Source organism: Aotus nancymaae, unplaced genomic scaffold (assembly GCF_030222135.1).
Source record: "Aotus nancymaae isolate 86718 unplaced genomic scaffold, 86718_ANA_hifiasm-v0.15.2.pri h1tg000004l, whole genome shotgun sequence".
Classification (NCBI taxonomy): Eukaryota; Metazoa; Chordata; class Mammalia; order Primates; family Aotidae; genus Aotus; species Aotus nancymaae.
Genome location: NW_026988415.1, coordinates 29,596,501 through 29,623,677, shown reverse-complemented (window position 1 = coordinate 29,623,677; position 27,177 = coordinate 29,596,501). Strand labels below are relative to the sequence as shown.

The window sequence follows — 27,177 nt, the reverse complement described above, 5'->3', positions numbered from 1 at the left end:
TAAATGAAATATTGGTTGGCTGCTCGTTTGTTATTTTCTTCCCTTATTCCTTCCTGTTTACATCAAGTATAATTATTGGTATAAAAGAGGTTTTCAATACCCATTATTAAACTGCATTCTAGCCTGGGCAAGAAAGCAATACTCCCATTCTCTCTCTCTCTTTCTCTTCCTTTTTCCTCCTCTTCTTTATTCCTTTTCTTTCTTTCTTTCAAAAAAAAAAAAGGGGGGGGCAAGAGGAAACATTCAGGAGTGATGGGTATGTTTCCTATCTTGATTGTGGCGATGGTTTCATGAGTGTGTACATATGTCAGAACTTATCAAATTGTACACTTTAAGTCTGTTCCATTTATTATATGTCAATTTTGCATCAATAAAGCTTTTTTTTTTTTTTTTTGAGACAAGAGTTTTGTTCTGTCGACAGGCGCCAGGCTGGAGTGCAGTGGTGCCATCTTGGCTCACTGCAACCTCCGCCTCCTGGGTTCAAGCAATTCTCCTGCCTCAGCCTCCCGGGTAGCTGGGACTACAGGCGCACCCCACCATGCTCAGCTAATTTTTTGTATTTTTAGTAGAGACGGGGTTTCACCATGTCGGCCAGAATGGTCTCGATCTCTTGACCTCGTGATCCCCCCGCGTCGGTCTCCCAAAGTGCTGGGATTACAGGCGGGAGCCACTGCTCCCGGTCAATAAGGCTTTTTAAAGGTAAAGCTCCCCAGATGATTCTAATGCACAGCAATATTTGAGAATTATTGTTGTCGGCCGGGTGCGGTGGCTCAAGCCTGTAACCCCAGTACTTTGGGAGACCGACGCGGGCGGATCACGAGGTCAGGAGATCGAGACCATCCTGGCTAACACGGTGAAACCCCGTCTCTACTAAAAAAATTTAAAAAGAGAATTATTGTTGTAATAGAAAAGGGACATCACTGGAAGTGGAAGTTGGATAGACTTTCATCTGTCAACAGTTGGCTTTGCACATTTAGATAAGTGACTTCAACCCCTGTGGACCTCAGGTTCATTCTAGTTAGTGGGTTCAATTTCTTCTCGAGTACTTTTCAACTGACATGTTGATTGTTCTACTCAGCCTGGCAGTGCTGGCCAGGCTGCTGGTGCACCTCCTGGCCACACGAGGGAGCCGTGCAGCTGGCAGCCTCTGACTTGCCACTGAACACTCTTGTGAGGTCAAAATAGGCTGGTCAGGCAGGGGTCTTTCCCTTCTTCCTGTGCTCCTCCTCTTGGTGAGTGCAAGCCCTACTCCTCAACGGTCATCTTCAGCTACCCTCACTCACTGATCTCGCTGCAGGTGAGCCTTTTTTTAAAGCAAAGCAAGTCCATGAATCTCTGAAGGCACAGAACAGCTTTATGAAAGGATTCCCAGATTGCTTTGAAAACATCCTGCTCTCTCGAAGCAATTAAAATAGTACCAAATTGAAGTATATGTATGTATACATATGTATGTACACATGTAAATGTATGTATATATGGGTGTATATGCATCAATATAGATCCATATCTAGTCTATATCAGTAAGCACACCAACAAAAGTATTCTCCTGCCTCTATAAAAATTAAACAATTTTGAGATCCTTCAGGCATTAACATTGCTTAGATGAAAAGAGGAATCAAGCTTAGCAAACAAAGTTTTTTTCCATGGTAATAGGATATAAACTGCTTAAATGGGTAAATGTGTGTGTGAGAGAGTGTGTGTGTGTGTGTGTATCTGTGTGTTTACATATACTCAGATGAACAGGTTGGCTAAATATTTTCAGAATGGAATTCATCCAGACACTCTGTGCATTAATCTCTATTTTTCTTAGACCAGACAGGGCAAAAAATCTGAATTTCCCAGAAGAGACTAGAATCGATGTTACAAAATGATCTACCTGTGCCCTAAACATTAATAAATGTATTATTATAATCCAGCTCAAAAATGAAAGGCAAATGTTTATCTGAAGTACAACAACAGTGATTTTTGAAAAAGAACTCCTCCCCCACCCTAAAATATTCTAAATAATGTTTTAAAACGTTAGCTCTGAGTCACTCTTTTATTTTTGGTCTTATTGCAGTTTTCTTCCATTTTGATTCCTAAATTTCAGATTATTCTATGAGCCAGTCACAACACCTTGTGGGCATACTTTTTGCTTAAAATGCCTGGAAAGATGCCTAGATCACAGCGCAAAGTGTCCACTGTGCAAAGACGGTCTTTCACAGGTAAATCAATATTTCCTGTTTGGTTTAAATCAGTATTTCTTTCTTGTTTGGTTTAGCTTGTTTGAAATTGGGCACTAAGACAGTGTTCAATTGGACCCCAAGCCACTGCACTGTGGTAGGGCACGTTACTCCCTCGAACCATCTGTTTCTCCTATAGTTTTTTTTTTTTTTTTAAGACAGAGAGTCTCGCCCTGTCGCCCAGGCTGAAGTGCAGTGGTGCGATCTCAGCTCACTGCAACCTCCGCCTCCTGTGTTCAAGCAATTCTCCTGTCTCAGCCTCCTGAGTAGCTGGGATTACATACGTCACCATACCCGGCTAATTTTTTGCATTTTTAGTAGAGATGGGGTTTCACCATATTGGTCAGGCTGGTTTTGAACTCCTGACCTCAGGTGATCCACCTGCCTCAGCCTCCCAAAGTGCTGGGATTGCAGGCATGAGACACTGTGCCAGCTCTATGTCTCCTGTCTTATAGCCACTGTCCACCTCTCCATAAAGTCCTTTAGGAAAATTAGGCAACATGTAGCTTTTTATGCAGTGTAAGTATGGAAATTAACTTTGGTTGGAAACACAAGTATTAAATAGGTGATATACATAGATCCTGTTTCTAATCTCATTGTGGCACCTGATACACTATAATCTGGAGTAAATCTTTTGTCCCCTCCAGGATTGGACTAGATCAGCCCTGATGTTCCCTTATCATCAATGTTTATTCTGTGGCTTGAAGATAACAGCTCCCAAGGCCCCAGAAGAACCTCACAGAACTTCATTGTTATCCAGCCCCTCAGGAGTCACTGTATCTCGAAGCCCTAGAGCTGCTGCAGTATGCCAGTTTAGCAGATAGCAGCCCTCTAGGGCTTCCAGATTCTCTAAAACTAATCACACAGACTCCCATCTTTGTTTTTTAAGTGAACTGGAAGGATTTCCTATAGAAAAAGAAGACCTGAGAATCCATCTTGTTTTCCCTCCCTCAGGGATTTGTGTTGCCGCATTTTACAATTGTTGTTAATGTTCCTTGACCCCTGTCATTCCTGAAGGGAGATTGGAGATGCAAGGCCATCTCTAGGTGACTACAGGTCCAGAAAAGTCACATGTTGAGCTTTACCATCACCCCAGTATTTAAATTAAGGGAATGGAGTGACAGATCATCACTGGTAGTCCTGAGAGTATGCGTTGGGATTGGGAGGAGGGTCAATGTCATACCTTTCCCTAGATAAAGGAGTAGGATTTGCTGGCCTGATTGCAGGTGAGAAGTCCATGGTCCTTATACTTAAATAATACATTTGTGTTGTTGTAGCACTGGAAAATTCAGGTTAAGTGGAAAGAAGAAAAATCTACCCATATGCCCAGTACCTAGAGCACTGTTACTTAACATTTTAGGATGTGCCTTTTCTGGCCTTTTGTTTTAAAATCAGCAGAGGAGTCGCCTACTTTTTGGACTGGCTACCTCCTCAGTCACTGCTTATCCCCCAAAAGTGGGACTGGGAAATGCAGTTGATTCTCCCATAGCCAGGGAATGGCAGTGGCAGATAAGGCATCCTGGAAACAGTTGCTACAGGGTCTCAGACTCGGGGGCTAGAAGATATTCTCATCTATCTCTGTGTATTCACATAGGGTCACACTTGCACCATTTTACATAGAATTAAGTATTCCAGTCATGTTCACTGCAGAATAGACACAGCCCATACTAAGAAAGGAACAAAATTGTCTGAAGCCAACAGTTTTAATACTCAGGCGCTCCCCCTGCTGGGTCTGTAGGCAATTTCCATAGCGAGCAATTCTCTGCAGATATTTTAACTTGTTTGATTCACATCGTTAAATACCCACTACTTAAGCATCCCTGGGCATGCATTTGGCAGGGGTGTTTGGGAGGAGAGTAACAGTGACAGTTGAGCCTGAGTCCAGTTCTTGAAGTCATGACTTTTAATCTCAGTGATACTTATATGGTATATTAGAAAGGCAAATAGACAAATGAAATCACCAATATTTAGCTGTGTTTTATAAACTAAAATTAAAAGAGAAAAAATAATATAGACTTGACAGTATCCAGAAGCCAAGCATTGGGTTAGGCTGAGAGTGGGGCAGGGCAGGAAAGGATCAGTGATTGAAAGTTGCTGTTTAGTTCCCTGAAATTTTTGGCCACTAACTTTGAGCATATCCCAGTTGGAGACCACTTCTGTGAGCTTGTAAACACGATAATCAAAAAATGGAAAGGGAAGAATCCCCCTCTCCCTCACTTTCTGGACAAGAACGTAATCTTGATTTCAGTGTTAAAACTGAAAATTGATTTCAGTGATAAAAACTCCAATGCAGGTTTTACCCCCTTGTTAAAATACTTTTTTCTAATTATAAAGATGCATGTGTGTTTTTTTTAAATGAAACTCCAACATCCAGAAAATACATATTATTATGATGGTATCAGCTGCTAATTTGTGGGTTCAGATTACTCCAATATGTGGGTCATTTAACTAGTATTCTGATTGCATCAGAAGTATTTTACTGATGACTGCATATTATCTAATTGCCTCCCCCCATATAGTGCTTGACATCAAGAAAATACAGCAAAAATGTAATAATGGAGGAGCTAATAGCTAAGTTCCTTCCAGAAGAACTGGAGGAACGAAGGAAGCTTTATGAAGAGGAAATGGAAGAACTTTCTAAGTATGTATATGCATATTTCTGTTTTGTTTCATTCATAGAAGCTCATGAGAGTTGAATGTGCACATTTCTTCCAAGCTTACCACTTAGTGATATCATACTAGTTGCTTGAAATTGGCCATGGTGAGAGTACACCATAGAAATTGGCAAGTGCTACAAACCAAGGTTTCCTCGGCACCCAGAGAGCCAGTTCTTAAACATACCAGCATACTCCTGAAGAAGCATAAGCAAAACCAGAGGATACGCCTTGGCCCCAGTAACAGGATATTGTTGGCAAGAGTAAATTGGAGTAGCTTAATCAGGGGAACTTAATAAAATGTCTGAAAGATTGTTTTCAGATATATAAGGAATCGCTATGAGGTTAAGAACTTTGGGGTCAACCAGAACCAGGCTTAAGACCCAGTTCTACCTCAAAGTGAGTCTACTTCATGACCAGTCTACTTCAGGCAGGTCACTTAACCTTTTTGGGCCTTAATTTCCTTATCTGTAGCTTGAGAATAATTTTAGTTCTTACCTCATGGGCTTCTTTTTTTTTCTTTTTCTTTTTTTAAGATAGAGTCTCACTCTGTCACCTAGGCTGGAGTGCAGTGGTGTGATCTTGGCTCACTGCAACCTCTGCCTCCCAGGTTCAAGCGATTCTCCTGCCTCGGCCATCCAAGTAGCTGAGATTACAGGCATGTACCACCATGCCCAGCTAATTTTTTTAGTTTTTAATAGAGACAGGGTTTCACCATGTTGGCCAGGCTGGTCTTGAACTCCGGACCTCAAGCGATACCCACCTGGGCCTCCCAAAGTGCTGGGATTACAGGCGTGAGCCACCATGTCTGGCCACCTAATGAACTTATGAAGATCAAATGAACTTGTCCATAGTAAGTGCTTAATTAATGGTAATAGTACTAATACTTGTTAAGTGCTTTCTCTGCCCTGTTCAGGTAATGTGAGAGCTGAAGAGGAGGGGCAGAGGCATCAGTGAGGTTCTCAGTGCCCTGCCTGGCTGCAAGAACAGCTCCCTTAGCAGAAAAAGCAGGAGGCAGTCACTAATTTCTGTCTCTCTTGCTTCTGCCCTCCCCTCTCTCCATCCCCAGTAGAATCCTAACAGCATTCCAGACAGGTTCGTGATAGCAAAAATGGTTCTGATTTCATGCCCATTGTGTAGAGAACATTCATAAACTCTGCCAGTGGCTTGTTCGAATGCACTCCTTACTTTGAATAATGTTTTTCTCAGAAACTAGAAATCTGTTTTTCTCATTAATTTACATTGGAACTACTCAGGGCATCTTTATCTTTATTTCTGATCTGTAAATTAGCATTGAGCCTCTCTAAGCCTCATCTCAAATCTCATTTAAGGTCTTATTAACAAATACTGAGGGCTGGGCATCGTGGCTCATGCCTGTAATCTCAGCACTTTTGGAGGCAGAGGCGGGCGGATCACAAGGTCTGGAGTTTGAGACCAGCCTGACCAACATGGAGAAACCCCGTCTCTTCTAAAAATACAAAATTAGCCGGATGTAGTGGCACATGCCTGTAATCTTAGCTACTCAGGAGGCTGATGCAGAAGAATTGCTTGAACCCGGGAGGCGGAGGTTGCAGTGAGCCGAGATTGCACTGTTGTACTCCAGCCTCGGTAAAAGGAGTGAAACTATCTAAAATAAGCACCAAATACTGAGATGTATTAGGGCTTTCTATGTAAATGAATCCTAAACTTAATCCTTTTGAGATTTGGGCAGGTGGTCTCATATCTCTTGATAGGTTTAGGTTCAGATGTTCCTGTGTTGGATTTACTAGACAAATAAGATGACAGCGATCCCAGAGGAGCTGGCTCTGTTTTGGTTCCCCAACAGGTTGTATATGTAAATCTGTGTAGGTACTCATTGAAAGGCATGGCTGGGTGCAGTGGCTCATGCCTGTAATCCTAGCACTTTGAGAGGCCGAGGCAGGTGGATTGCTTGAGGTCAGGAGTTGAGGACCAGCCTGGCCAATATGGTGAAACCACATCTCTACTAAAAATACAAAAATTAGCCAGGTATGGTGGCATACGCTTGTAATCCCAGCTACTCAGGAGGCTGAGGTAAGAGAATCGCTTGAATCCGGGAGGTGGAGGTTGCAGTGAGCCAAGATCGTTCCACTGCACTCCAGCCTGGGCGATAGAGTGACATGTGAAACTCCATCTCAAAAACAAACAAGCAAAAAACAAAACAAAACAAAAAGAAAAGAAAGGCAGACTCCTGGGTCCCAATTACAGAGCTAACACATCAGTATCTCTGGTAATGTGGTGTCCAAGTTATCTTGATTTCAGACCCCCTGGTAATTCTGATGCAAGAAGCATTTGAGCATCACTGGGCTGGATTACTCTTGTGTATCTCTTGGTCCTTCCCCCTTTCAGCTGGGCCTCCTTTGCAAATTCTTTGGGGGGCTTGGCAAATTTGAGATACCCTAGGGACCTTACAGAGACTTTCCCACCATCCCTCTGGATTGCTGAGTCTATTTCTATCATCAGCAACCTTCCCTATGCAGCCTGCAAAACTCCTAAAGAGATTGTTTTGAGTGGAGAGCATGAAAGAAAGAAAACATATGAGGTATAGCTATCACCCACAGTATTAAGATAATAGAGAACTTCTTCAGCCAAATTAAAATATATAGAACGCCAATTTTAATTTCTTAGACCTTAGGCTAACCTCTGCATCAGCTAATGGGACTCAGCCCACACTGTCAATTGCAGTTCAACATTTTGCTATCAGCCATCAAAACTTGATGTCTCTTTGGCAAGTGACACTGTCAAAAAAACAAACCTGGTGTCTCTTTGCCTTCCCCCAGGGCTATCACATGCTAACATTTGACCAACATTTTTGTGTTCTGTCCGATTGCTTTGAGATTCCTGTCATTTGCTCTTTCTGACAGCCTTAATAAGAATGTGCCTATTTTCGTGTGTACTATGGCCTATCCCACCGTTCCTTGTCCCCTGCACATCTTTGAGCCTTGTTACCGCCTGATGATTCGTAGATGCATTGAGACAGGCACGAGACAGTTTGGCATGTGCCTTGCAGATCCTGTCAGAGGGTGAGTGAGGAGTCATGTGAGCAAAGGGAGGTGGGGTAATGAGGGATTCTGTTTTACTTTGGGGTACTCCCAGGAGATGGGGAAGCCTACCTCATGAGGTTTAGCCAACTGAAGAATATGAGCATTTGTAAGCATAAGGGTCCCTTTGGTCATTAGTTGGGTTAGGGTTAGGGAAAAAAAATTAATATTTGGTTAAACAAGTGATATATATTATAAAACTTGTTTTGTAAGAGTGTGGGCCGTGGAGTCAAACTGCCTGCATTCACATTGTGATTGCAGCCTTGGAATAAGTTTGAGTTTGAGCAAGTTATTTAACCTTTCTGTATCACAGTTTCCTTATCCGTAAAGTGGGTATAGTAATAGGACCTACCTCATTGGGTTTGCTGGGAAGATTGGTGAGTTAATAATGTAGATAAAACACTGAGCACAGTTCCTGGCTTCCTTAGTCTGTTTTGTGCTACTATAACAGAATGCCACAGACAAATAATTTATGAACAAGTGAAATTTATTTCTCATGGTTCTGGAGGCTGGGAAGTCCAAGATCAAGGTGCTGGCATCTGGCAAGGGCCTTCTTCCTTTATCATAACATAGTGGAAGGGCATAGCAGAAGGGCAACCGGTGGGGGGTCAAACTTGCCCTTTTATATAGATAACAACTCTACTCTTCTTCCACCATATCAGCATTAATTCATTCATGAGGGTGGGACCTAATCACTTCTTAAATGTCCTACGTCTTAATAATGCTACAATGCCATTAAATTTCAAAGTGGGTTGTAGAGGAGACAAACATTAAATTATAGCACTGGCACATAGTATGTGCTCAATAAATGGTAGCCATTATAAAATACATTACGATTTTTTTTTTCACACAGGCACTGCCTGTTGTGTAATTGAAGCTGTAAACCCAGGGACAGGGAAATAGGCAGAAGTCCCTTGAGCCACAGCATGGGGTTACAGAAATGGCTGGGAGCCAGGCCAGGGAAACAGAACTCATCAAGGATCTATTCTCTCGACTCCATTCTCAATAAACAGGTTTGCAGAATATGGCTGCATCCTAGAGATCAGAAATGTTCAATTATTTGCCGATGGCCGCTCGGTGGTTGACAGCATAGGCAAGAGGCGCTTCAGGGTGCTCCATCAGAGCCAGCGGGATGGCTACAACACAGCCGACATTGAATATATTGAAGACCAAAAGGTGAGGGTGGCCACTGCCAAGAATCCCAAAGCCAGGCTATCCTCGTAACTTGATACACAAAGATAGTTGCAAAAAGATTTCTCAGAAACCTTGCGGGCCTTGGGATTTCACACCAAATTGCTGCAGCAACATTGAATGCTGCTGGATTGCTGTCCAGTTGCACAATGGCAGTGACAGCATCTATTGTCCTGGCTCTGCTTAGCTGCCGAGTCTCATTCATGCATAAGAAATGCTATCCTAGACCAACCCTGGGGCCCATTCAGCCTGAGAGTTAAGTCTCTGCCAAAGATACCAAGGAATAGATCTGCGGTGGGGTCTATACATATATATTTTATCTATCGATTTATGTATATTTTAAACTTTTTTCTTTTGAGATAATTATAGATCCACACATGGATTTGTGTTTAAAAATATATAACCTGGCTAAGAGCCCTTCCCAATAAGCCATTATCCCATAAGGCAGAAAAGATGACACATCTAGTTAATCCTTGGTTTTCTGAGCTAATGGGTGGAAGAAGAGGTAAATAATCCTGTGTTCATTTATATTTACATTTGTTACGTAGTAGATTAACAAATATCTGATGACTGAGTAAACGTGTTTGACCAAGATAGTTACATGCTGAGACTGACACACTCCTGTGTCTTTTCCAGCAAGAAATGGGAAAACAGATGTAAAAATGAAAAGGGCAAAGGCATGGACCAGCATAACTTGGTTTAACCACATACCTCCACTCAGGCCAGTTTGAATGTCTGGTTTTCTGCATGTTTTGCTGTTTCAGCTAATCCCCAGCTGAACTTTTCTCCTTCCTCCATGCTCAGCAGTATCTATACACTATGCAGCACTTCACTAAGGGGCATTTCACATCAAGCACAGGAGAAAGCTGGATGGGTGAACCTTCCTGTTGGGAGGCAGGATGGATGCTCAAAGCGAGTCAGGTGTCAAAAGTGACTCCAGGGAGTGATGGAGAGGGTACGGAATGTTTCACTTCCACTTTGATACTTTCAGGTTCAGGGAGAGGCTTGTGCTGAGCTCATGGGATTACATAACTGTGTCTATGAGCAAGTGTCATCGTGGTTTCATTCGCTCAAATCAACCCTAAAGAATCGGATACTCAATCACTTTGGTCCCATGCCGGAGAAAGATGCTGATCCCCAGGTATAGAAAAATGTCTATTTTAAATGGATTGCCCCACCAGAACAGAGTGCCTAGTGTTTGTGATTAGATGGATATGTGGTTACCATTCAGCACATCGAATGCAGAGAGGAAGATGGATTTACTTTGGTGGTGTTTGGCTGCGCAGTGAGTGTCATGAGTAAGACCAAAAAGATCCCAAGTTAGAATTGGGGTAACTAAAGTAAAGCAGTAGGAACTTGGATCCAGCGCAGGTTTTGAGAGCTAAGTAAGATAACAGAATGGGAACACAGATCCCACCAACAGAAGAACCTTCCATGGGAGTCCAGATTCACACCATGGTAATGTTAGGGTGACAAGATACGTGCAAAGGCCAGGAATTAAGAGAAGGGTGTCCTGGGAGCTGAGACCAAAGACTGCTGCTTTCAGGGAACTTCATAACCCTCTCCCTCATTGCTTTGGGAACAAGGATAGGGCCAGCTACCCTTATAAGATTAAAACTGCAAGACCACAGAAACTGTTCATGCCCTGCTATATCTATGCTTAGCCCTGAAAGTCTAGACCCTTGCTCTTGTCCTCACCAGGGCTGAACAGCTCCTGAGAAAACTGACCCTATCATTAAATTTACTTGTTGGTTGAGTTAATACTAGAAGTAGTTTGTTAGTTTCTACTGATCAGTGTTCTTCCTGGGGGATAGGCCCATTTGCAAGATCAAGCTGCAGATCAGAAGCTCTCCAGGAGAGTGGAGATGGTTAAGTTTCACCAAGCTTTGCTTGCCTGGCATAAATCAGGGAATACTTTCTTTCTAGGACAAGGCTGGAGATATACTAACCACATATTTCCTCAACACCATCTCTTCCTATGCTCTCAGCTGGCTCTCCTGTATCAACACTTCTAGAACTTCCTTGATTCTTTACTTATGGTCATCCCCAACTTTGTCACAAAAGAAAAATCTAAATATACATATTCTGACCTGCTTACCTTGGGAATGACCTTGGGTATGACCTTGGGAAGATCCCTTTTCTTTTCTCAACTTTGTCCCTGACGTTAAGCGGGTACTAAAGCCCTCTCTTCCTTTTGCATTCTGACACTCTAAGACACTGGTCTGTTCCCTAATGAACTGCAATGTCTTGCTTTCCTCAGACCACAAAGGTAGCTCCTTTCCCCCCTGCAAAGGCATCATGAGTTTTCAAGGGAGAAAGGCCAGTTAGTGCTTCCTGTGACCCAGCTCCTGGCTCTGGGCCATGGTGAGTCAGGACTGCAGCATATACCTCTGAGCAAGCTCACGATCAAGCTTAATGTTCCCCTTCATTTTCCGGGAAGCATTCTCCCCTAGTCAGGCAAAAGATAGAGATCAGCAATGATTACAGGGGAAAACACAGATGCTACAGTGTGATTCATAAAGGCTAATGACATAGAAAGTTGAAATCTTGGGTTTCACTTCCTTTCTTCTTAGTTCTGTTACTATGTTGCTTTGGCAGCAGCAGCACCAACAAAAAAGAAAAACCCAAACCCATCCCAGTTTGCACCAGCCAATGATACATCCCCAGTGGTCCCACAGATAAGAATGTTCTCTCAGGAGGAGGTTTCTTAGAAACTGCCACAAATGTTAAAACCAGCTGAAATATCTCTGTTGATGATCCTGGGAAAGAAAGTTCAGAACATCAGTCTAATATTCAGAACTGATCATAGGAGGGAGAGCATGTTGCCAGCTTCAGAGAGGGAAAAACAGAATGCAGATGAAGCTAGAGGCACAAAGAAGCAAAGAAGGCAGTGAGATTTGGTGAAGTTCAGAGGAACCAGTTTGGAGCCAAATAATTTCAGGTGTAGGCACTTTGATCAGAATGGTTCTCTACAGTCCCACAACCAACCTTCTGAAAGTCAAGGGCAGAAAGCTTGTTTTAAGCTTAGTAGAAAATAAGTTCCCAATGTCTAAAACATGTGCCAGGGAAGCTGCTTACGAACAGAATTTTGGGGAAGGATTTATGTGGAATGGGAAAGCTCTTTATTAAAAGAAAATCTAGGGGCAGAATGTATTTCTAATGTGAATGTTTTCCAATTGGAATTTTTGCAAAGTGGGTTGTAATTCTTTGGAAATGTAAATCATAGCCTTTGGTTTTAGGGGAGAAGATAGCAGTGGCCCTGTATAGTGACATGATATATCTGGACTATTGCTTCAGCCACAGCAAGGAAATGAGGGGACTTAAAAGACATGCAAAGGCCAAGGGGTCGTGGGAATTGAAGTCCTGCATGTTAAATGCATCAGTCCAAAGGACCTCGGCAGAATCTTAGAAGTGGAAGAGACTACATAGTGGATACCAGCTTGTAAAATTACATTGGCTAGGAGGCATAGGGTATCTGTTAGGGTGTTGGTTGGTTTGCTTTAACAAGAACCAGAAGTGACTGGAGCTTAAACAAGATGGAGGGGCTAAGTCCTGGGCAGCTAGGGCAGCTCTATTCCATGAGAGCATTCAGGGACCTAGGCTCCTTCATCACAAAGTTCTAACATCCTTAGAATGTCACCCTCATCTTCCTGATTGAGGAAGGCTGATCCTCACCATGTCCATGTTCTAGCTAGGGGAAAGGGAGAGAAAGAAGAAGGCAGAGGGCATATGCTGCTTTCTCAGAGCATGACCAAGAGGTTACACATATCATTTCCCTTTACATCTTATTAGCCAGAACTTTGTCTCATGGCCTCACCTAGCTGTAAGGGAAGCTGAGAAATTTAGTCTTTTTTTCTGGGTGGCTCTATGCCCTGCTAAAATAAGGGGGAAAACAGATATAGGGGCAATTAGCAATCTGCCACACGGAAGTCATTCTACCTGGGGTCTTTACCTTGAGCATTTAGAAACCTGCAGACTGATGTTCTTGGATGGGGATAGGATGATGCCATTGTGTTTCTCTGTTGCAGATGAACCCAGATGGCCCAGCCTGGTGCTGGTGGACATTAGCAGTTCTTCCTTTGGAAGGCCGAGCTCAGCTCCCCTTCCTAGCAATGACATCCTTAAAGGACAGACTGAATGGTATTCGACGAGTCCTGGCCTTCATGTCCCGAAATCAAAACTAGTGAGTGGATTACCGAAGAGGAGCTCCCAGCTTCCCCACTGCCACTCGGGGGAGTCTTCTTGTAAATATATCTAATTGCAATAATAACAGAAGAGGGTGTCAAACAGAGGCATCAGCCTGCTGTTAATCACGGAGAAAAATTGAGTAGAAAGACCAAAAGAATGTGACCTATTTGAAACTTTCTGTCTTAAGATGCTTCTTGACATGCTGTATAACAGCATAAACAACAGAGGTGGTTAAGAGCCCAGAAAAATACAATTTTCTTTGAACATTAAAATTTCCAGAAGTTCAAAGGGGTTTTGCTTTAGTATTCCTTCTTTCGTAGATCAATGACTGCGTGGTTGAAATGTGAAAACAAAGATACTAATAATGTTGCTGTATAATTTCACTGACTTGAGGTCTCATTCCAAGTGGTTCAGGTTTGTAGAGCATTGTGTAAAATAATGTTCATACTTCTTTCTGTTTTAATAATTTATTTTTTGCACTACTGTATTCTTTTTTTCTACATGTGTGTTTGTAACTATTTAAAAGTCCATTGCTCTATTTATTGATGTGGTTTACCGTGTACCTAGGAGGAAATAACAATACTAGAAGTGTGCAGTTTTTGCTTTTTTTTACTACACTGACATTAGTTCTTAGACCATTTCCATATCTATCCAAGTGGATGCTTAAAAGAAGTTCAGAATGATGCTAAGATCATCTGTCTTCAGAGTCCACTTTTTTTTCGTTTGAACTAAACAGTATAAAATACTTAAGGGATTTGGCCTAGATTATGGTATATGCCAAGGTAAAGTAAAATATTTCATTTTCTGTGTGTAATACAAAACAAAGCTGAAAGAATTATTTTTATTATAACCATTTGTTCCAGCAGTCTAATTGTAAGTGTATTTAATTTCTCCCCAGTGCAGTTAGGAATGGGATTTTAGACAGGATTATAATTAACTCTTCAAAGGAAATGGTGTTCAGTTTGGCACATCACAGCCATGCCCAACTAGCCTTCATACCACAACTCTCCTCAGGGTTCTGAGGATCAAGACCTGGGCAGAAACACTTGATGAAGGATTTTCTTCTTATTAAAAATGTAAATAAGCCAGATAGAGTAGAACCCTTTAATAATCTTTTTAAAGAAACCAGATGGCTGGGCATGGTGGCTCACATCTGTAATCCCAGCACTTTGGGAGGCTGAGGCAGGTGGATCACTTGTGGTCAGGAGTTCGAGACCAGCCTGACCAACATGGTGAAACCCCATCTCTACTAAAAATACAAAATTAGCCAGGTGTGGTGGCATGTGCCTGTAATCCCATGGACTCTGGAGGCTGAGGCAGGAGAATTGCTTGAACCCGGGAGATGGAGGTTGCAGTGAGCCGAGATTGCACCATTGCACTCCAGCCTGGGCAACAATTATTTTATCTAAGTACTGCCTTGCCCTTAGTTGCATGGGTGAAATATTTCAGTGTAGCAGGAGAATACAGGGTGGGCAGTAAGAGTAAGCCCTTATTTAGCTTGCTTAGTGCTAGTTTGAGTCCTTTAGTGGCAGGACATCCTGCAAGGTACCACGAGTACAGGAGTATTATATTGGCAGAGTGAAACAATTAGAGCAGGGAGGAAATGAATTGTACTATTTATACCTTCATGCAAATTATACCATGTGATTTTGGACAGTGAATGATTTTTTCATCATTCACTCACAACCCATTGCTCTGTTAAGGTGAGGGGGTAATGCTTGCTTTTCTCATCACCAACTATAGCTGGAAACAGGAAAGGGAGAATGACATGATCCAGACAACATAAAAAAGATTCATGTAAGCAGAAACCAGATGATCTTTTCTGCACTTTACTTAATGGACATTATATTGCCAGAGCATTGTGTTTATCAGATTTGATGTTTGGAGCTAGTCTGGGCAGGTGAACAATGGAAATAGATGGAAGTATAGGCATGATTTCTGCCCAAGCAAACTCTACAAGGCTCAAGGAACAGAAAAGACTCCCCCTTCCACCTGGTTGCCAGACCAGGTGGTCATAACACAATCCTAATAGAGTAGTTTCTTGATATCTAGTGTAAATGCAACAAAGAAAAGGGCTGAATGCTTCTTTACTTGTTAGATATGTTACTTCTGGCAATTGATTTAACTTTTGTCAAGCCCCAGTTTTCTAATCTATGAAATGATAGTGATAGTTCTGCATATAGGGTTGTGACAAAAATTAAATGAGATAATGTATAAATCAGTTAGCACAGTGTCTCACACCCAGAATGCATTCAAGAAATAATAGCTACTATTAGATTAGTCGTAGTTATAGAATATCATCAATAGCCTACATTTGTATAAAACACTGCCTTTACACACAATATCCACTTGAAACCCCTTTAAACTTAGTTGAGGGGATCTATGCCACTGATTTTTTGACCCATAATTTGATGATTTACAGATAATTATTTTGGGAGTTAAATCTGTTTGTGAACATGAAATAACTGGAGAACAAATGAAGGTCAGAGATAGGGATCAATCCTACACCAGAAAATTTTTTCCCACTTCAATAAGGGCTAAAAAGCTTGTAGGTCTAGGATTTCTTTCCTTCCTTCCTTCCTCCCTCCCTTCCTCCCTCCCTGCCTCACTTCCTTCCTCCCTTCCTTCCTTCCTTCCTTCCTCCCTTCCTCCCTCCCTCCCTCCCTCCCTCCCTCCCTGCCTCCCTCCCTTCCTTCCTTCTATTCTTTCTTTTCTTTTCTTTTTTCTTTTCTTTCTTTTGTTTTCTTTCTCTCATGCTGTCACCCAGGCTGGAATGCAGAGGCTCAATCTCAGCTCACCGCAACCTTCACCTCCCAGGTTCAAGTGATTCTCCTGCCTCAGCCTCCCGAGTAGCTGGGATTACAGGCATGCACCATCATACCTGGCTAATTTTTGTAGTTTTAATAGAGATGGGATTTCACCATGTTGCCCAGGCTGGTCTCGAACTCCTGACCTCAGATGATCCACCCACCTGGGCTTCCCGAAGCGCTGGGATTATAGGCGTGGGCATGAGCCACCACGCCCAGCCTAGGATTTCTGATAGAATGGAAGCCTTAAATTCTAGCTCCATTAGAATAACCAGCTTATCACTCCTGTTCCCCAATATGTATTGAGAACCTTACCCGTGCCAGATGATTAGAGTTTACAATTTGTGACTTCTGTGCTTAGTTGATGGTATTTCTTTATGTTGCCCAAAGTAACAGATTCAACAAAAATGTACTGAGATCCCCATATACCAGGTACTGAGCCAGGTGATCTCACATACCTGAGCTCATTAAATCAGTCTCCTGTCAACCTCGTGAGAGCAGTTATTATCCCCATATTATGGATGAGAAAACTGAGCCTTCACTATGTTAAATACTTTGTCTAGTTGCAAGGCAGGATGCAAGGCTAAGCTTTGGCTTTCTTTGGGATGTACCTTAACAAGGTAGTCAATTGGTCTTAACCATTTTTACACTGGGAAATTGGTTTTGCTGCCTTGCTTGGGAATGAAGGGTATATAGAAGAAAGACATAAAGCTAAATCTAGGCCAGAAAAATAAGACTTCCCCCACCATAGATAGTGCCACTTACTTGGTTCTTCTGTCTATCATGACTGACCCAGTCTTTGCCTACTAGGTTATTTTTGGTTAATTTTTGTATGTCTGTACGTGTGTGTGTGTGTGTGTATACACACACATATATATATACTACGTAGCAAGCAGACATCATGCCTTTCTGCTTTGTACTGTACTACTGCTGCTAGAAAATAACCAGCAAAATGTAGAAAATGAAAAACAAACCAATTTTCTGTAGACGACTTGGAAAAAAGAGTGCCTGCCCCTGACTTAGTGGGGCAGAGAATGACTGTTTTTAAAGTTTGCCTTTTTTGAAGGCCAACTGCTTCTAGCCCAGTGCTGCCTCAGCAGCGAGGGGCAAGCCAAGTCATTGCACATGTGGCACTTCCAGCTCTACCCGTGGAGCTGGCCCAGGCTCAGATAATCCCCTGTGACTGGCCATTGGAGCGGCGGAGCTCCTAAGGCTGGTTCACAGCACCCAGAGGTCTCTTACTGTCAATAGATTGCATACTGTTGACAGACTGCAATGCATTGGGGAGGACTGTGTTCCCCACACCAACTCCATTTCCAAGACGGGAGTTTTATTCAGGGACTCATTCCTTGAGTTCCCAACATGTTAACTTTGCATCCATTTCTGCTCCTCAAGGCAGAATCATAGCAGTGGTGTGTGACAAAGATGCAAATGGAGGGCAGCCCAAACAATGGAAAAGGGGAGATTTTCAACCCATTCTTGGGGCTGAGGAATGAGGTTTTGTTTTATGATAGAAGACCGTTCTAAAAAGTGGCAGCATGGACTTCAATTTGTGCCCCTTCTGAGTACAAAGAGAAGGAAGGAAAAGGAGCCACATAAAATGTACGCATTCAATTCATCTTAGAATGATAGCTCGCACCTTATTACACTGTACAACTATTTAATAATCTGAGTTACACACATCCAGAGGTGAAATGAAGAAATTTTCACTTACAAATGTGTATTTCCAAACATGGTGAGTTAACCTCCAGAGAGAAGTGCCTGTAATCTCTGTTCCTGGTGTCACTTTAAAGCTTTTGCTTCATGACTCTGTAGCTGTTGTTTAAAATGTTTTTGCAGCCAACATGATTTCACAGAAGTTTACAAAGCAACACTGTAGCTAATGCATAATTTAAAAAGTCGATTAACATTTATCTATTGTTAAAGCAACACTAATAATGAAATAAAAGGAAAGCAAATATGTCAATGTGGCCTCATAGGCTTATTTCAGATTAACTAGTTGCATCATCTTATGCATTTATAAGTAATGCCAGGATTAAAATATCAAGCAAGCCACATAAACAGTGGCAACTGTGTGTGTGTGTTTGCCATTTGTTTGTTAAGCAGCCATTTTACTCTTGCACTGTAACGAAGTGAAGGGAAATATAAGATAATGCTTTTTTCCCCCATATTGCTATTCAACTACCTCTATATGCTTGATTTTTTTTTAGGATTCCCTTCCTCCAAATCTGTACAAAAACATTTCAGCTCATCTATGTTGTAATAACAATGTGATACAGTCTGTGTGAAAATTGTTTGTTCATTAAAAATGTTTCCTATTGCCTCACTTTGTGTCCAACAAAACTGTATTCCTACCTTAGGAAAAGAATTATCCAGCTAGCTTCAGTATCACTTTGGCGGAACTTGAATAGAAAGGAATGCTTCAGGAACATCTATTTTGTTCTTGTTCCTGTTGGTTGTAATACCTTTGACCAGAAGATCCTTTAAGGAAATATACCTGCATTCAGACAGCAAACTCCCATGTTTGTCACAGTGAGGCATGTGTGAACTGATTAATGTGACTGATGTGTTCTGAAAAGCTGGCCATAAGTTGTTTCAAAATGCACAAGAAAAGCTTGTTATGTAAAGAATTATGTTGAAGCATTTTGTCAATATCTGCCCCTACTTTATATGTAAATCCAAGCATTCACATATTGGGTTTGCTGAAAGCAGAACACACTATCTGCTATTTTCTTTGACATCATAAAATGTTCAAGAAAGCAAGTAACACGTTTTTATTGTAAACAAGCATTTTATTAACAGTAGGCTAAAGCTAAGGCCCAAAACATGAACTTTTTAACAGGAAAATTGGTGAAAATAAATGTGACATTGAGTGATATTGACCAAGCTGTGATCAAGTGATATTGACCCCAGCAGGAGAGCTTCAGCAACATCCCATCTTCTCTACAGTACTGATTTTAGTCTTATGCCTTTGATAACTTTTAAATGAATTCTTTTTTACCAGGAAAGGACACATGAATGGGACGATTAAAAATGAAATTATAGAAAATTCTGCTTGGGATTGATCTTATTCTGTGTAATAGGATCTTTGGGATTATTGAAAAAAAATCAGAACTCCTGCCCATCTAGACCCCAGAGGAAATGCTTGGCTGTGTTGGACTTTGTCCTTCTGTGCCCGGTATGCCACACACTGGTTCTCTAGAGATAGAGTACACTTGAAGGCACAAAACAGTCCTTCCAAGACAGTCCTGCCCAGAATGCCTGCATAATTTTTCTCTGGAGAACCAAATTGGACCATCTTAAAAGAAGGTTCTGTTTGCAGTTGCCCCCAAGGCCTCTGTTAGAACCAAAGCCAACATTTTCTGCATCCTCTCTTCTGGGATCCACTCTGGCTCTTTCGAGTTCTCCAGGGCCAAAGATGCCTCCCTAGAAGGTACTCCCAGTTAAAAAATGAGATATGAACAAGAGAAAGGAAGGAAAAAAAATGCCCTAGACTCCCAGAAGTCTAAATTTTTCCTTATTCTTTTATGTTTTATGATTTCTTCATTCCCAGGAGGGCCTGAGGTGGGATGGGAAGGGGCTGGTGTTAATACTCCCCATATTGACTCCTTCTAGGTAATGCAGAGATTTCCTAGCCAGACTTGTCTGTAGTCAGCTCAATGCAGAGGTATGTTCTGGTCAAGGTAGAGAAGTATAAGTTCTGAGGAGACCTGCCTCTGTATCTCTGAGGCCCCTTCTCCCACCCTTTCTGGTTTTTGGTTACTGATTTTCCCATTCCAACCTATACTCACATTGACTGGTCATGCAAGTTTCCTGTCCACTTACACATATATTATCAAATGTCATCATTGCATTACAAAGCCCTGAAAAAACTCTTTACTCCACTTATTGAAGTACAGCCTCCCAAATTGCACCCCCTTGCAGAATGCTTCCTACCTTCTAGTAAGTAGTATCAACAATTTCTGGATACTACAAGTGTTGCAAAAATTAAGTACCAAAACAGTCCGCTTGCCCTAAATCCAGTTGTGCTATAGAAATATTGCTTCTCTTGGATTTTAGAAGTGCATCATGGAGATACTCAATCCAGTCAAGGGAACAGGGGAGATCACGGCCCCCTTGGCCTATCAGGATGTCTGTTGCCACTCTTAGAAGGTAACTCTAAAGTCTCAGGACCATGTATTTCTTCTGTGAGCCAAAATGAACACGTTCATAAGAAGACAGTGGTGATTAGGGAAGGGGGAGCATTATGTCTACAAATGGACTTAAGCCCTTCTGCTTACGCAGTCTACAGTGATGAGTTCCCACTGGAGGGAGAAAAGGATGGAGGGAGGAAAAGAGAGGAATGAAGGCAGAGAAGGGTTATGGAAAGGGCTAATTATGAAAGCTGAAGTGGCTACCTTTTCATCTCCTGGCCAGAACATCATGTATTCTCTTCCTGTATTAACTGTGGACTTGATCTTCCATTCCGATTTGGGGTGTCACTTATGCCTAAACTAAGACTGCAGTCATGTCTTCAGGAAATAGGAGCCATGTTCTTGCACCTGTAGGCTGATCCCAGAAAGGACAGACAGTGTACCAGGAGCTCCTCATAGAGCTGGTCATTGATCCAAAGGCCAAGCCCGTGTCCATTGAGTGTTCATTACATGCCATGTTCTTTTCTAGAATTTTTAACATTCTTATTAGAAATAATAATCTGTGGCCAGGTGCAGTGGTTCATGCCTATAATCCCAGTACTTTGGGAGGCCGAGGTGGGTGGATCACCTGAGGTCAGGAGTTTTAGACCAGCTTGGCCAATGTGGCGAAACCCTGTCTCTACTAAAAAAAAAAAAAAAAATTGCCAGGCATAGTGGCACGCTCCCGTAATCCCAGGTACTCAGGAGGCTGAGGCAGAAGAATCACTTGAATCCAGGAGGCGGAGGTTGCAGTGAGCCAAGATCGTGCCACTGCACTCCATCCAGCCTGGGTGACAGAGTGAGACTATGTCTCAAAAAAAAAAAAAAAAGGAAAAGAATAATCTGTGAAGTAGAGCTCTTCACAATAATCTGAAGTAGAGCTCACTATAATATGTGAAGTAGACATCTTACTTGTTATAGGCAAGTAAACTGTGGCACGGGGTGGTTTTGTTACTTGCCAGTGGCCATACTGATTAAGACCTGGGCCAGAGCCCACATTCTTACTCACTATTATGGGATGCCCATTGTGTAGTGCCACAAACCCAAGAGAACAACTCAGTTCATAAATGCAAATCAAAACTATGATGAGGTACCATCTGAGACCTAGAACCAGAAATACAATTTTGCCCAGCAATCCCATTACTTATATACCCAAAGCAATATAAATCATTCTATTATAAAGATACATGCACGCGTATGTTCATTGCAGCACTATTCACAGTAGCAAAGACATGGAATCAACCTAAATGTCCATCAATGATATACTGGATAAAGAAAAAGTGGCACATACCACAGAATACTATACAGCCATAAAAAGGAACGAGATCATGTCCTTCGCAAAATCATGTCCTGTGCACTGTGCTAAGCATGATCTTATTTAGTCCTGAAGCCATTATTCTTGGCAAACTAATACAGGAACAGAAAACCACACTGCATGTTCTCATAAGTGGGAGCTGAACAATGAGAACAATGAGACAGATGGAGGGGAACAACACACACTGGGGACTGTTGGGGGGAGGGGGAGGGAGAGCATCAGGAAAAATAGCTAATGCATGTGAGGCTTAATACCTAAGTGATGGGTTGATAGGTGCAGCAAACCACCATGGCAGATGTTTACCTATGTAACAAACCTGCACATCCTGCACATGTATCCCAGAACTTAAAATTAAATTTAAAATAACAAATGCCTGGTGAACTTCCAGTAATGATGACAGCAAAACAACAGCAACCATTTATTGAATGTTAACTATGTGCTGTGCACTGTGCTAAGCATGATATTATGTAGTCCTGAGGTGGGTGCTATTATGACCCAGCTTTTACACTGCAGCTCAGAAAAATAAAATGACTAGTTCAAGGTCATGTGGCTAGGAAGCAGGGAGGCTAGGCTTGGGACCTAGACTGTGTGCCCCACAGCTGTTGTTCTTACTCACTCTGTGAGTTAGGCTGCCTCTCATAAAGCCCATCATTCTCCTCACTTCTTGGGCCTCGATTCCTGTGCCCTACCATATTCTAACTCTAGTCCCCCCAAAACCTGACTCTTCTTTCTTTGGGGTCCTCCTCCATGAGGGCCTCTCTCTGTAATGACTCAGGGGCCTCTCAATTATCAACACAGCTTGCCCAATTTGTTCTTCTCCCTACCCACCTCTGTGGCCAATTTGATTTATTTCTGCATCAAGGAAAAAATAATATAGATTTGGAGATTCAAAAGGCAAAATAAATGAGAAACATTGAAAGCTACATACGTACAGATGTATGTTCTAGAGTCGTACACCCCAGAGCTGGAAGAGGCCTTAAGAAATCATTCAGCCCAGCTAAATTTCCTGCTTTCAGCCAGTATTATTATTCCCATTTTGCAGATAACAGAACAATGGTTGCACAACAGTGTTCAAGATCACTCCATGAGTTACTGGCCAAAATGGGACAAAAGCCTAAAATGTAATGCACACTCAGCACACTAGAAGACGCTCACAGCTGGCCCTTGCCACCCCATGAGTGTTCATTTGGATGTGTGGCTTCTTGGAGATGGAACTATTTCATTGGGAAGAACAAAGAATTTTATAAAGAGCTACAGCCTATTTGGAAAGGCCCCTTTGGGGACTGTTCTCTCTCTGCGCCTCCCCACCCCCTACCCAACCTTCTCTTTAGATTGCTTCTTTGTTCTAGGAGCCTCTCTCTTATACAACCTGCTACTTAGGAGAAACCTTCAACTCCATTCACAGAAGTCTGGGTTTCATGTGACTGAGGCAGGCTGCTTTCGACTGAAAAAGAGGAACATGATGCCTGCCAACTCAGACACCCTCTGCTGCCAGTCATTGAGGTGGTCATGAAAGGAGTTGGAATGGCTATCCCAGTTAGGACTAAAATCAGATTTTGGGATCCTGATCTAGCATAGATGGCCCTTCAACCTGCAATCCTTTCCATGCATGTATTAATTAATTCATCCATCCATCAAATATTACTACAGTGCAGTGGCTGAGAACATAGACCCTAGAGTTAGATTGTTTAGGTTAGAATCTTGCCCCCACCACAAATAGACATGCATTATTTTTGTTTAATAGGAAGATAAGAAGCAAGAGATTTCAGGGCTGGGGTCACAGGTTCAACAATTCCATCCAAGTGCGTGGTCTATTTCTATCTTTCCTGAATGTTTTTAAAGCCCCATGATGAAGCAGATTCACAAAGAAAAGCAGCAAGTTAATCCAGTCCTTTCTGTTGGGGGCCAGATGCCGGAGAGGGACGGTTTTTTGTTGGCTACCAGGTCTAGATGGCTACAAATCTACAGATGAAGGAATTTTTAAAGTGAAAAAGGGGGAATTCTAGTGCTCACGCCTACCTCAAGGTTCAAATGTGAGGATGTTCACCTATAGAAACTGCCAGGAAAATAGAGGTTCAGCTATCATGGTAATTCTTAGTCCAGGCCCTAAAAGGGCATTAACATCTCTAATCTATTCATTTATTAGTGGCACAAACATTTGCAGGACACATATTATATACTAAGCATTGGGCTATAGAGAGGAATACAACACTGTCCCTGCTCTTGAGAGGTTTGCAGGCTAGGGAAGAAAACACAGACTTATTCATTACACAGGGCATGGTGGTAGCTCATAGGAAAGGCACCTAATCTTGCTTGGGGAGGTGGTGTTCAGGGAGGGCTTTGGGAGGAGGTGATGCAGGAGCTAAACTCAGAAGAACAAGATGCTTTCCACATGAGAGAGTAGAGAAGGGCTGAAGAGCACTCCAGGCAGAAGAACCAACTCATGAAAAACATCTGGTGGTCCACAGAGAGAGAACTGACCAGTCGTGTGGAATGTTATGAGTAGTTCAGCCTGGTAACACACGGGGCTTAAGGCATGCAAGTTCCTGACAGAGGAGCAGGGCCTGGTTTCTGAGTTTCATTTTATTCCAATTAAAATCTGGTCTCCATGGAGGTCTGTGCAGCAGGCTTTTGGGTGATGGGGAGAGGGTTAGCCTTTGAGAGCCCAGCTTGCTGGCCAAGTCACATCCAAGTTTAATGGGAGTCCCCTTGGCACAGCCCGATGCTGGATGCTAAGCTCAGGAAGCCTCTTAGGGTTTTAACAAGAGGAAGAGAAGTGGGAGTTGGTGATACAGACATTTTTTGAGGAGTGATAGGAGCGTTCAGAAGTGGGGCCCGGACGTGGTGGCTCCACCTGTAATCCCAGCACTTTGGGAGGCTGAGGCAGGCAGATCACCTGAGGTCAGGAGACCAGCCTGGCCAACATGGTGAAATTTTGTCTCTACTAAAAATACAAAAACTAACCTAGGCATGGTGGCCCACACCTGTGATCCCAGCTACTCGGGAGGCTGAGGCTGGAGAATTGCTCGAGTCCGGGAGGCAGAGGTTGCAGTGAGCAAAGATCGTGTCACTGCACTCCAGCCTAGGCAACAACAGCAAAACTCCATCTCAAAAAAAAAAAAAAAAAAAAAAAAAAAAAAGAAGTGGGAGACTGGCTGGGGAGGAAGGATGAAAGCAAGGAGTCGGTATGACTAGAATCAAGGGTTATGATTTATACGATCTGGAGGCTTTGGGATTATGGACCCAGATGAATCTCTTCACCTTGATCATTCAAACGCATACCAGGGCTCTGGCTGTGGTGTTCTAAAACTGGCTCATACTAGCCCATGAGAACTGATCATTAAGATTTCAAGAATTTTGAAAGCCAGTTGTAAAACACAGCCATTATTTTAAAAAATACATTATACAAATTTGCAATTAAATAAATAACATTAAAAAAAAGTAATAAATACTCAAAACGTATTGCTTCTTATTTTACTACTTCTTTTTTTTTTGAGACAGAGTGTCACTCTGTTGCCCAGGCTGGAGTGCAATGGAACGATCTCAGCTCACAGTTCACTGCAACCTCTGCCTCCCAGGTTCAAGCAATTTTCCTACCTCAGCCTCCCGAGTAGCTGGGATTACAGGTGTGTGCCACCACGCCCAGCTAATTTTTGTATTTTTAGTAGAGATGGGGTTTCACCATATTGGCCAGGCTGGTTTTGAACTCCTGACCCCATGATCCACCCGCCTCGGCCTCCTGAAGTGCTGGGATTACAGGCATAAGTCACCATGCCCAGCCTATTTTAATACTTTTAATGTTATCTGTGCTCTTGAAGGTAGTTAGATCTACTTCATCTGTGAGGTGGCAATGTTATTATAGAATGGTGTGCTACTAAGCAGGTCTTCCCAACTGCACGTTCCGTGATGTCAGGGTGGTAGCTGAAATCAGCAAGATGAGAGTATTTACATCATGCTAGATATGAGGGCACACTTCACAGAGAACTGGTTGTTACATTTTTCCATCACACCACTGGCTCTGGGCGTGCTTCCTTTCTCTGTCTTTAAGCTTACCTCCAATGCCAATAGGGCTGTTTACAGGAAAAAGAAACCCTGGCAACTAATTCGCATGGATATGTAAAGTGCTAAGAATCCAGATTTCTGGTCTTGGTTCTTAGGTAATTTATTTGCACTTTAACAGAAATCTGCCAGGGACACCATCCATGATGGTGTGATTGAAAGATATGCTATTGAAATGTGCATAATAGACAACAATCTCCTATATTTTTGCTTACAGCCATCCCTCCAGCTCACCCCCTTCAAGCCACAAGATGGAAATTATTTCTCCTGCCTAGGATTTCAGTGGAATAAAGCAGTTGAATCCCTCATCATTCATCCCACTAAGGTCGTAACAAACTGGAGTGAGAGGTCCCCAGCCCAGGAACTCCCAACTAGAGAAATTTCTGTCCACCACCACGACACAGGGGTAAATAACAACAGTTAGCAGTAGCAGTTAATATATATTGAGGGCTTCCTATATACCAGGCGAAGTACTTTTTAACACAACATTCCTATAGGGCAAGTACTCCTATCATCCCCATTTTATAGAAGAGAAAACCAAGGCTCAGAGAGGTTAAGGAAATTGTTTAAAGGTACACAGCAATTGAGCAGTGGAGGAGGATCTGAATGCGGGCAATCTGCTTCCAGAGCGCTCGTACTTCATGTTAGAGAACTTTCTCCCATTAAAGTTGTCCTTGTGGCTCTTTCCATAGCTCAGTCCAGACTCATCACTGCTGTTTCTGACCAGCCTGTTTCCTCTCCCTGTCCATTGTGGGCCAACACACCTGGAAACGTTGATGGGTTGCTGAACTTGACTGTTATAAATGGGAAAATTACAGAAGCTGAGAAAGTCCCAGGCCATTTTCATATGATGATCTTTGTAATGTATTAAAGCAGACAAATGAACAAACAAACAAATGAGGAAATGTCAAAGATAAAGTTAGAAAATGTGTGGAAATATCACACCTGTAATCCCAGCACTTTGGGAGGCTGGGGTGAGTGGATCACTTGAGCTCATCAGGAGTTCAAGGCCAGCCTGGGCAACATGGTAAAATCCCATCTCTATAAAAAATACAAAAAAAAAAAAAAAAATTAGCCAGGCATTGTGGCATGCGCCTGTGGTCCCAGCTACTCGGGAGGCTGAGGTGGGAGGATAGCTTGAGCCCGGGAGGTAGAGGTTGCAGTGAGCTGAGATCACACCACTGCACTCCAGCGTCAGTGAGAGACAGATCTTGCCTCAAAAATGAATAATAATAATAATAATAATAATAATAAAAGAAAATTTGTGGAAATACATTCGCACATTTAACATACAGCAGCTTAATGCAATATAAATTTGCTATTTGTAAGATAAATGGAGAGTTGTTTAATAGGGATAGTTTTGGTTTTGCAAGATAAAAACGTTCTAGAGATCTGTTGCACAACAATGTGAATATAGTTAATGCAACTGAACAGTACATTTAAAGATGTCTGGGCCGGGTGCAGTGGCTCCCGCCTGTAATCCCAGCACTTTGGGAGGCCAAGGTGGGCA

At 42.4% G+C, this 27,177-nt stretch overlaps 1 protein-coding gene across 4 annotated transcripts in view; it reads left to right on the top strand.

Annotated features, from left to right (window-relative positions):
* Nucleotides 1-18,447, top strand: part of LONRF3 (LON peptidase N-terminal domain and ring finger 3) — a 51,607-nt gene extending 33,160 nt beyond the window's left edge. For all 4 annotated transcript variants that reach the window (XM_021676455.2, XM_021676454.2, XM_064361606.1 and 1 more), the window contains 6 exons: nt 2,090-2,204; nt 4,742-4,863; nt 7,759-7,917; nt 8,949-9,111; nt 10,118-10,267; nt 13,155-18,447. In XM_021676455.2, coding sequence (XP_021532130.2) covers nt 2,090-2,204; nt 4,742-4,863; nt 7,759-7,917; nt 8,949-9,111; nt 10,118-10,267; nt 13,155-13,310 — 865 coding nt within the window. In that variant the 3' untranslated portion in view covers nt 13,311-18,447. The remainder of the gene's footprint in view (nt 1-2,089; nt 2,205-4,741; nt 4,864-7,758; nt 7,918-8,948; nt 9,112-10,117; nt 10,268-13,154) is intronic.
* Nucleotides 18,448-27,177: the final 8,730 nt, after the last annotated feature.